The sequence below is a fragment of the Vulpes vulpes genome, chromosome 2 (assembly GCF_048418805.1).
Source record: "Vulpes vulpes isolate BD-2025 chromosome 2, VulVul3, whole genome shotgun sequence".
NCBI lineage: Eukaryota > Metazoa > Chordata > Mammalia > Carnivora > Canidae > Vulpes > Vulpes vulpes.
In genome coordinates, this window is record NC_132781.1 from 105,837,646 (window position 1) to 105,849,955 (window position 12,310).

At 36.6% G+C, this 12,310-nt stretch overlaps 1 protein-coding gene across 2 annotated transcripts in view; it reads left to right on the top strand.

Moving 5' to 3' along the window:
- Positions 1-12,310, top strand: part of ITGA8 (integrin subunit alpha 8) — a 168,266-nt gene that overhangs the window by 45,451 nt on the left and 110,505 nt on the right. For both annotated transcript variants that reach the window (XM_072749444.1, XM_072749443.1), the window contains exons 10-11: positions 703-759; positions 3,699-3,751. In XM_072749444.1, coding sequence (XP_072605545.1) covers positions 703-759; positions 3,699-3,751 — 110 coding nt within the window. The remainder of the gene's footprint in view (positions 1-702; positions 760-3,698; positions 3,752-12,310) is intronic.

Here is a 12,310-nt window from a genome sequence, read left to right on the forward strand (position 1 = left end):
CCTAAATCCAGGATGATTTCATTTCAAGTTCCTTAATGTATTTCATCTACAGAGACCCTATTTCCAAATAAGGTCACCTTCTGACATTCTGGGCGACATGAATTTTGGAGGGAAACTCTTCAGACCCATTATATAATTAGTTACCATAAAATTAGGAGAAGAAAATCAAGAGATGTTCTGAAAAGAAAAAGTTGTATTTTAAATAATGTTTATTCTTTAAAAAGTCTAGTGAATGTAATATCTGCAGATTTTAGGTTGACTGAATAGAATTAAAAGTAATATTTTTGCTATATGGATAACATTTTAAATTTCCACCTTTTTTTTTTTTGCAAAGAGCCATGATCATCAGTTTCTCATAATAACAAACACAGAACCAAATTTAGACAAAATTAGATTAGGTCAATTAGGTGGCCATCAGGTTAATTGCTCTCAGTGTTCAATTGAATTCAATTTCTATTTTCCCTTTCCAGATTCGTAAGCATGTATTTTAATTTGATAGTATTACAGGCTTACCCGGAGAAAAAAGTTCAATTGGATTTTTTTAAGATCATTCTTATGGGATTACATTTTTGTTTTACATATAGTTAACTATTAACTACTCTTCCCCAAAATTTAAAAATGATTTCAGTTGTAACTTAAAATAGTTTTTTTTTTCTCCAATTCTGTCAAATGATGTAACCTATCTACTTTCTGTGATTTCAGGTTTCAATCATTAACTCTACAGATATGACTTTCATTCAGAATTTCACTGGCGAACAGGTAAAGACCTTTGAATATCAAACAATGTCACTCAATACTATTAGTGAATTGCAATATTCATATAATTTATTCATTTATAAAATAGGTGTTCACTGAGCACCTACTCTGTACTGGGCACTGGTCTAGGCATTGGGAATATAAACATAAATCAGACAGACAAGACCCCAGCTCTCATGCAGCAGTGTCACTAACTCCTAGGATCTGAGAACAATCCCGTTCTGCTATAGGCCTGTATGTAGTGTGCCTGGTGATTGAGTTCTGGGGACCTGCCTTCCCTCTGAGAAGAAGCAGTATTCTTCTCAGCCCCGCTGTATTGGTCAAAGTCAAAGGGCTTATCCTCTCCCCAACATTATGTGGAGGTTGACAAGTTATCTGGTTCTGGTACCTTCTTCCCAGGGACTAGATGTTCTTCTTCACCCACTGTCACTGGCAGAGATCTTATTATGTTTTTGTTTTTGTTTTTGTTTTAGAGATCTTATTATGAATGAGGGAAGTGCCTGTCACTCTCCTAACCGAATATGGCCTAAGGTCATACTTTACCCACCACCTTGAGTTTTCCAGGGTACTGTAACCTGTTGAGATTTGCCACATTTCTTTAAACAATGAATGTGGTGTGGCCATCTAAGGAAGCCAGTCATCAATTGAATCAGTTTCTCTGGGCAGCCCATATTCTCTTTTAGCCAGAAACCCACACTGCTGAACTTCTAAGAAGCCTCACATGTGAATCTGGCTAAGTTACATCATGGCCTTCTGTATGGTGGTTTCAGACCCTTAGATGCTCCCCTCATCGCTAGGGACATAGATTTGGAATAATGTATTTGTCAAGCAATTTTGATTAATAGAGTTTCCTAATGAACACAGAGCATGTTTGACATCATAACCCCCCTGCCCCCACCAAATCGGGGCTTTAGTCTATCCGTTACTCTGCAATTTTCAACAAAGCATTTAACAATCCTTCATGATACTCTTGTGGTTAACATGGAGAAGTAAGGCTGGGACAATAGTGAAATTGGATGAACTTACAAAATTTGAACTATTCTCAAGTGATGGTAATTAATGGTTTACTGAAAATCTGGCAAGACATTTCTTTTGCCCAAATCTGTTTCACATTTTTCTCATTAGAAGCTCTTTAAACATTATTAGATTTGGCCTTTCTTTAACTTCTCGTCCTCCATGCCTCCTACTTCTTCAGTCTTGAATCTCAGCATTTAATACATAAATGATGAAATTCCTCTGAGTGAAGGCCACACAATGTCACACCAGAAGTAAGAATTTCACTGTATATGTTTGGAATAGAGAAGAGAGGTGGGAGAACTGAATTATTATTGCGCCATTAACTTGTGTATTCATTCCCTCTGCAAAGAGGATTTGGCACCCAGTAACTATATCTTAGTCTTCAGAATAATAAAATGCCATAGATTGGGTGGCTAAAAAACCCAAATGTTTATTTCTCACAGTTCTGGAAAACTGGGAAGCCCAGAATCAAGAGGTAGTCAGATTCAGTATCTGCTGAGAGCTGGCTTCCTGATTCATAAAGATGGCCATATTCTTGGGTCCTCACATGGTGAAAGGAGGGCTAGAGAGCTTTTTGGGGTCTCTTTTATAAGGGCACTAACCCCATTCATGAAAACTCCATCCTCAGGACCTAATCACTTCTCAAAGGCCCCACCTCCTAATACCATCATATTGGGAGTTAGGATCAATCTTTGAATTTGGGGAAGGAAGGGACACTAACATTCAGTCTAAAGCAACTCTCTATGTTTGGAATAGAGAAAAGAGGTAGGAGAATTTAATTATTGCATGACACTTGTTAACTCAAGTATTAATTCTCTCTGCAAAGAGTATCGGGCACCTGGCACCCACTCTGAGCTGGACCCGAGTCAGGCAGTGGAGACACAAAAGTGAACAACATAGACCAGTGCCTTCTGTAAAGGACACCTTCTAGTGGATTGTAGACTGATTACATTAGAACATGATGGGAAGCTAAGTCATTAAATGCTAAAATATGGAACCAAAACATCTTGATAAGTTCAAACTATGGGCTGAATCTGAAAAGATGATAAATGTTGGAAACATAGCTTGAAAGAACAAAAAATTTAAGAGCTAGAATGTGGCTTCCTAGCTATACTAAAAAAAAAAAAGACTTAGAAACCTTATTTGACAATGAACTCAATATGAATTGATACTGAGACATAGTTTCCCTTGAAATTAACACCCTTTTTGGGCAGCCCAGGTGGCTCAGTGGTTTAGCGCCGCCTTCAGCCCAGGGCCTGATCCTGGAGACCCAGGATCGAGTCCCACATCGGGCTCCCTGCATGGAGCCTGCTTCTCCCTCTGCCTATGTCTCTGCCTCTCTCTCTCTCTGTGTCTCTCATGAATAAATAAAAAATATATATATTCAGAAAAAATAAAACCCTTTTTATGCTTCCATAATATAAAAAGCCCAAACCAAATAATGTAATCCTACTTAATTCTTCTCCGGGCAATGTGTTCATGGGGTGTCATCTTTTCTTTGGTATGACTTGTGGTATCTCTAAGAAAGAGAGGCCATGATGGTGAGTCAGATACAAATATGAAATTTCATATGAAAGTGGAATTAGATTTATTCTGTGAGGTTCAAGATTCTAAAACTAAGGAGGATTAAGGACCAGAAGTTACAGAAGGGCCAATTTTAGCAAAGAAATTCAATTGTGTCCACAAATTGAATGGGCCAATTGTTGAACATCCGCAGAGAATGGCCAAGTAGATTTCAGGGGTGCTGAGGGGAATTTATGCATGGGCCAGACTGAATGACTTAAGATTCTGTCCATGTCCAGGAATCAATGAATGTAATGCAAAAATCTGCTACAATGAGATTCATCCTTCAGGAAAAATTGAGGGAGGATTATAGAAATTATTTTTGAACACAAACTATGTCATCTTATGGTTTTCCTTTGCAGATGGCATCTTATTTTGGATATACGGTCACAGTGTCAGATGTTAACAATGATGGGTAAGTTTATAAGAACTTCCTCACCATATGTTATATTCATCCACAAAGATGTATTTTTTTCTTCATGAAATAGATCCTTCCATACTTCCTCAACAAGATAGAGGCTCTCTTGTTTTCACTGTTTTTTTGGTTCAGGGCAAGAGGATACATCTAAAGAATTCTATCATCCTATTTTATGTCTTTATGGAGATTTTCCACATCTGCCACTTCCAGAAAAAGACTATTTTACTTAGTTTTATCTTTAATTTAATGAACTGAATAGTCTTTGGCTATTTGAGATCCAAAAACATTAAAACATTTGCTCATCTGTCTCCTTTTAATCCTTAGTGACACATTCATAAAACATGCACATATAAATAAACATTTTTTTTCTCCTGACATTGCTTTAGCCAACATACTAGTAATGCCCATGGAGAAGATGAAATAACATGAGATTTTCAGAGTATGGCAGTAAATTACAATTGAGCTTGGACCAAATACCATGATAAATTATGGTTATGGTTAAGTCATTACTTAAAAACAAATTATTATTAAACATCTCTTTTGTTCACTAAAACTACCTAACTGATAAATAAAACAAATGAATAAATACAAAATCCAATACATGGAGATAAACTGAAACTGATTAGCCATCCAATAAATATCATTGGAGCACCTATTATGTGTCAGCCATTGTTTTCAGTGCCCAGAATATAGTGGCAAATAAGACAAAGTGAGCTCTCAGGGAGCTCACATTTTATCAAAATTAAATACCTGCTGAATCCTGACTATGTTCCAGGATCTGGACTAAGCAAGCACTTTAGATACATCATTGATAGACATTAGCTATGATCTTCATATAGACAGAAATGTACTTTAATATTATGGTGGTGTATGACTGGAGACAAATTTAGTCACCTTTTGGAAAATATCTTTTTCTTTAAGATTTTATTTATTTATTTGAGAGAGAGCGGGAGGAGGGGAGGAGCAGAGGGAAAGGAACAAACAGACTCTGTGCTGAGCATGGAGTCAAGATCAAGTCAAACACTTAACCAACTGAACCACCCAGGGGCCCTGGAAAATATATTTTTTATTACTCTTCCATTTGACATATATTTCTTGAGTGTCTACTATACTTGAGCACTGTTCTAGGTGCTGGGATACAGCAGAGAAGAAAATAGAAACCTCCGTCCTCATCAAGACTCTACTAGAGATGGGGGGTTGGGGACTACAGACAAATAGTGAGTAAGTCAAGTAAAGCATATTTAGATGGTGATAAGGATTAGATAGGAATTAAAAAAATAGAAGAACCAAAATCAAGATGTCCTTTGGTAGGTAAATGTATAAGTAGACTGTTACATCTGGGCAACAGAATATTGTTCAGTGCTAAAAAGAAAGAGCTGTGAAGCATGAAAAGACATGGAGGAAGCTTAATTGCATACATATTATGAAGTGAAAGAAGCCAGTCTCAGAAGGTTACATACAGTATGATTCCAACTATATGACATCTGGGGAAAGATTTGTGTGCCACTGCCATGTATAAACAGTCTTACCCAGTGCCACATAGGTTCTGCTATGGATAGAATGAGTCTGTTTCCAAGAAGGACACATCTCATGAGCTCCTGGAAGATTCTAAGCAAGGGAATGACCTATGCCAACTTTGTTTTTGGCAGACATGCTGGTCTGTTGGGTCTCTACTGCTGTGAGGCCCTCTGGAAACCCCCTGCCATAAGCCAGGTGACACAGGACAGCACCTAGGGCCAGAGCAACAGCAGTGGCAGGAAGCCATAGTGGTCGCATTCTGGATATATTCTGAAAGTATATTTGAATGCCAATCTTATCCTGAAAGCAAGTAATTTCAAATTAAATTGCCTTAACTTCCAACTGAACTGTGAAAACAAAGTAACAGGATCACCATTCACAATTTCCAGCCTAGATGGACTGAATTTGTTATCAACATCTTTTAGTAGTCTAGAAAAAATGGCAGGGGAGGGGGAGGGCGGGGTTGGCTGAAAAAGAGCTTAGGTCCAAAACAGGGCATGTTGTCCCAATTGAGAAAGCCCACTCTTTAGTAAAAACAAAACAAAACAAAACAAATCCCCTGATGGCCTTTGGGATGTGCACAGACACATTTCTTTCAACAGATGGTGACACGTAAACACAAAGCTTCCCCACCCCCACCCTACCCCTGAGCCCCCACTGTGCTTTCTAGGGCCCATATGAACTCAGCGTGTGCCCTTCCTTTGCTGCACTGTGTCATGGATCCTTCCAGCTCTCCCTCAGTCCAACACCATGCCCTGCAGGGCACTGCCTCCTTCCTGGAATCGCATTTATTCCAGTCCAGAGCAAAGCGTTGTGACAACATTTATAATACTTTTTTTCCTTTTTTTTTTTTTTTTTTTAAAGCCATGTTAAAGAAAGAACAAGAACACTTGTGAGGAAAGGATCCCTTTGGTCTCGTGCTGATCAAAACAACATGGTAGTAACAAACACAAGAATTTTCCAGGGATAATTTATTCTTTTTTGACATCCTTAAAAATTGCTCTGCCCATTATTTCTTTTTTTTTTTATTAGGCGGTATATTCTTAAATCTTTAGACTGGATCAAAACATAAATACACCTGTTATCTTAATATTGTCATTTTTTTAAAGATTATTTATTATTTATTCATGATAGAGAGAGAGAGGCAGAGACACAGGCAGAGGGAGAAGCAGGCTCCATGCAGGGAGCCCGATGTGGGACTCGATCCCGGGTCTCCAGGATCATGCCCTGGACTAAAGGTGGCACCAAACCACTGAGCCACCCAGGCTGCCCTAATATTACCATTCTTAAAGTACCCATAGATTCTCAATCAGTATGTAATTTTCTGTTCTTAGATACTGTAACACTATGTAAATTCAGGGCCCTATTATAAATGAGTAAGCTCTAGAGGTCATCAAGAGCCTTTCATTCCAAATACAGATGAAATCTGAGATTGCAGTAATGAAAATATAATTTGCCATCATCTTTGCAGCACCTGTCTTTCTAGAAAAATTGCTTGATATTGTTGGCATTCGACAAAACATCTGTGTGTCTAGGTTTACACTTGATCCCGATGGGGGCCTGAAAACCACTAATAGAGCCAGCAGCATCCTCACCATCCTGGGTGGGTATTCATCCCCAGGGAAGGTGTGAAACAACCCATGAGGGCAGAGATGTAGACTTGCAATCCCTCAGAAATCTTAGCAGAATCTGAAAAGAAAGGCAGCAAATCAAAAGCCAGTGACTTTTCTTAAGCTCCTATAATAGCCCGTGTCAGAACACAGGTGGCCTCTCTTTGAGAAAGAGGGCTTTTGCCATTCTAATTTCTGACAAGATTTCTAGCAGAGATCTGAAGCTTGCGTGGGATTTACAGGAAACATGAATCCCTGTCTCAGATAGTCTTCCTGGTTAGTATGTATTTGGTCTCCCCAAATTCTGAGTCATTTCAAATGCAAAAATCTCTTTTCTCCACTGACACTACTGAAAAACCTAATACTGCTTTAAACGACAAAATTTTATCATGCATGATTAGCAGAAAATGTTTTTTTCCCCTCTCAAAGTGCCTTCATGTGTAATATATGTCTAATGACAGGACGATCCAAACTACAATCCAGTGAAGCTATCTAAAATTTACTGGTGGAGAAAGACACAAAAGCTCAGCAACTTGCCCAAGATTGTACGCTAATTAGGCAAAAGTCTTGATTAGATCCCAGACCTTCTGCAGAGTAACCCAACAGTATTTTTCTCACTAACTACAGAGAACTCTATACAAAACTCTATGAAATAGCCAGTAGGAAAAATATATGTAATTTCAATGTTCAAGGACTTCTAATCTATAAGAATCAGGAACTAAGTGAATAAAATGACTGGCATGACTCTCACTCTTAAGAAGTTGGGGAATTAGTATATTTGTCACTAAAATAATTCATGACCTTTTTTATTTTTTAAAATGAAAATCATATGTTTAAGGTGTACAGCATGATGTTTTGATATGCATAGTGAAATGATCGCTGTCTTCAAGCTAATTAACATATCCATCTCTAGAATCCATCTCTATTTATCCAGCTGGGCAACCCACCATTACATATTTACCCTGTGTGTGTCCACTGTGTGTGGGGTGTGTGTGTGTGTGTGTGTGTGTGTGTGTGTGTGTGTGGTGGTAGCACCAGAGATCTACTCTCTTAGCAAATTTCCAGTATACAATGCAGTGTTATTAACTGTAGTCACCATACTGTACACTAGATTTCTAGAACTTAGACCTCCTTTATTACTGCAACTTTGTACCCTTTGATCAGCATCTCTCCTTGCCCCACCGCCCCACCTCTGGTAACCACTGCTCTATTCTCTGCTTCTATGATTTTGATTGTTTATGTGTGTGTGTGTGTGTGTGTGTGTGTACGTGTTAAAGTGTTTTTACTCCATTTTTTTGGTAAGTCTACACTCCTATTTATTAACTGTGCATTTTACTAATTTCCATTACTTTTATAAGCAAGGTCATACTTCCAGTTTATAAAAATATAAAATCATAATTTCAAAGTTATTTTCACCCAAAGAACTTTAAGATTGCCTTTAGTGATGCTAAAAACAACTGATTCATGAGACAAAATTCAGTTATAGTTTTTAGTGTTATGGATATAAAAAAAATCAGTTTGTGTGATTATATTAAAAATAGCCATACTAGTCTGCTGCATTTTACTGAGTCAGTAGTAATGACTTATAAGTAATTTTAGAGTCTATAATTCCTATATATTTTTTTAATTCACAAAACGCTTTCTGGCTTTCCCAGCATTTACCAGTGATCAAGCAATCATCAGTGAGCGTTAATCACCGATAGAGTTCAGTATTAAAACTGAGATTTAATTCCCATTTTTTAACCCGAATTTCTAAGTTTTCAATTGCTTTTTTTTTTTTTTAAGACCTGTATCTTCTAAACCTTGGATCTGAATGGATGCTATATAGTGACTCAGAATAGGATTAATAATATCACTTGGCTAGTTGATTGGTCATGGTTCAGAAGTTAGGACTCTGCATATTCTGTGGGATTAAACCAGACTTTTCCTTTTCTGGCCAACAGATAATTAAGTACTTTTGTGCATGAGGCTACCTAATGAACATTCTTAGACAGCATATGACATCTTCTCCACCCACTAGGCAACAAAAGCAAGGTCCCTGCAAATGCTCCAAAATCTTGACATCAGAGAGAGAAAAGACAATGTTATGAAGTAATGTGGCCAAATTAGTAAATTACTGGACATTTTTCCCAATATTTTTTTATTTAAAAAAATCTCTAGGTATTGTAAATGACTCCAAAAGTTTAGACCAAGCGATGGTGTGCATGCTGGTTGGTAGTTGATATTGTCAAGCTTGTGACTGCTTTGAAAATATAAACAAGCTGGTGAAATTAACTTTAGTTTAGTTATCTTAAGATAGCCAGGGCTATAAACTCTGCCAATGTAAACTGTTAGGAATTTCTGGACAAACTTAACAAAGGGAAATGGAATTTTTCATCTTCAGCCTAAGCAAGCAAATTAGGGGTTTTTTCTTATGGGTTTTTAAACTTACAGCATTTATACTATTTCAGAAACTCATAGAATTATATTTTAATTGATTGGATTATTATTATTTTTTTGCCTCTGGAGGGCCCAAAGGAATTAAATATAAAGAGATTTTTAGCAGTTTGTTAACTTGAGAACATTTTCGAGAAAATTTATTTGAAAGGAATCAGCTTTGGGTAATTATGTTTTTGCCCTAGATTTAGCCTAAGTATGTGTTCTCTCTTACAGGTTTTATCATTATAATTGAAATACATAGAAAATCCAGAAAACTAAAATAGAAAGAAGTTGTAAATTGAAATTGATTTCTGTAATGTAAATGATCAGCTATGTTAGTTCTTGCTACTGTAAAACAATTCAGCTGATAAGATATAAACTTTAGTGTAAAGTCTACTAATCTGCATTCTGTTAATGGGTAACCACATTCCAAAAATTAATTATGGACATTAACATGAACATCTTACTACCGGGAAAAAAGAAGCATGGAAAAGTTTATAAGTTAAACCAACACCTTAACACCATTTGATTCAGAAAACTGGAATCTAAATTCTTCATATTGAATATTCTCATTGGTTAGTCCTCTCCTCTCTTGCTGTCTCATTCTTTATCACTATTTATGCCTTGCTTTTCAGGAAAATATTCATAATATTCCTGTCTCAAAAACCATGTGAAGGATGAGAAATTGAGTCTTGCATTGTATTATATTATCAGAGCAGATTTAAACTTAAAGAGAGACACAAAAACCATGTGTCTGCTATCCAAAGATTTTAAAGAAAATTGTGCTTAAACATTGGACATTTTGGGTAAAATGAAATTTAGTGTATGTATCCTTTTATGAAGTGCCTTTACATAAAAACTTAGATCTCATCCAAACCACCAACATGACCCAAACAGTAAGGATGGATTTTACTGGAAATCTCATTGTTAAAGAACCATACAGGCTGGGTGATGGATATATATCGGTATATAAATATATATATAGGATATATATCGGTATATAGTATTTTCTTAGAATGGTACTCAACCTATTACACAACTACATATCATAAAGTCATGAAAAATATCTTTACTAATAAATATTATAGAACTTTAAACTTTGGTTGGGCATATTCAAAACCAGGACTTGACAAACTAATTTTGAAACAGTATGCTAGCACACATTGCCAGCCTACTGCAACAGTTTTTCAGGGATCTTTTTGCCTTGTGGTCCATAATAAGAAATAAATTTGACATTGCACCCAGCACACACACATAGAACTGAGACAAAAGTTTCATGGAACCATATTTACCCTCGTGTAATGTATTCATTCTATTTTCTGTTCTTTTTTATTTTGTTTTTTAAGAATTGGTTGTCAAGACCCATTGAATTGATTTTGCAATACACTAATGTGTTGCAAACCAAGATTTAAAAACACCAGCCTAAACAATAATATATATTGTGGCTCATAAGTAGTATTGCTGTAATAAAATAATATTGACACTAAGTGCAAAGTATTCTATAAGGCACATTGTACCAATTAAATCCAAGACAGTTATTGTCTTTCAACCTTATGGGAAACACAATTATAAATGAAAAACAAATGTCTTTCCCTGTTTTTATGGCATTTAGAACATTTTAGAAGACTTACACTTAAATATCTAGGGAAATATATTTCTAACAAAATAAATCAATGCTGTCACAATACTCCAAGAATCCAAAGGTTCCATGGATGTGCAAGCCCTCACAATGTGAGTCAAGTAATTTCCCATTTGTAGAATTCAGCGTTGGCAGTGAGAAATGTAGAGAGCCGACTGTGTCAATCCTGCATCGTGTTTGCACTCTCGGGGACCAATTATATGGCTTGTTCCTTCTTTGCAGAAGGAGAAAATGGCCCCACTCCATCTCTACAGTAAAGACTAGCAATTTCAGACATCTTCAAAGTACAAGGAAGTAAAACACACAATTAGGTGTTTAACAAATGCCTCCTTATACTTCCAATAATTCTAACAGAAAGAGAAACAACCAGTGCCTTTGAGGGAAGACCAGGGGCTAATAAAACTCCAGTCCCTCTTCTCCTCTGGTTCTGGAACACAGTGGGATGGCAAGCAATGGGGATTTTTTTTAATCAACATACTTGTAACATTTTTAAGAAAATGTTTTACCTAAATATAGCAATCCAACTTAGGTTCTGGAATGTGAGATCAAAATAATAGCCATTCCTATTTACCCATTCCCCCTCCACACCTCCTGGAATGCACTTGTCATGATGAACACTGGGTGATGGGTGAGAGTGTTGATTCACTATATTGTGCACCTGAGACTCATATAGCTCTGTATCTCACCAATAGTGGAATTAAAATACAATTTTTTTAAAAAAGAGAAAAAATAGCCATTCCTTGAGTCTATCTATAACTACCCTTCACTTCCTTTGTATAAGTTGGCCAAATAACACTCAATAGTTTTAGCTAGAAACCATGTGTTAGTTCTTCTGCTGTGGGAGACAAGTAAGAGGCTATTCTAGAAGTAGCTGGCAGCCCCAGACTATCTCAAAGTCACACTTCACCATGTTTATGGCTCTTACAAGGTAGGAAAGGGAGAAGGGGGATGCATTTTACTCTTTTAACAAGAATTCTTTCTTTTTACATTGCCATAATGTAGAAATATTGAGTAGTCTCTTCAACACCTAAGCCAGTGCCCTCATAATACGTATATATTAAATACTATAGTATGACCTGAGTGTGGTGTGTGTGTGTGTGTGTGTGTGTGTGTGTGTGTACATATTCAGAAAGAAAGAGACACACAAAAAGAGCCACAGCCAGAGACTGAGGGAGATCTTCAGTTATGTATCCAATGAAGTAGCCTATTTCTACATTAGTATTTTTACGGTAATATCACTTGTTCAATATAGCACAGCTACTTACCAAAAGAGCCAGGTTTTAAAACCAGATGAGTATAACATCACAACTTGTCTTTGCCCATATCATCTGGACTCCATTTGCTTTTCCAATAATCTTTATTTTTTTTTTG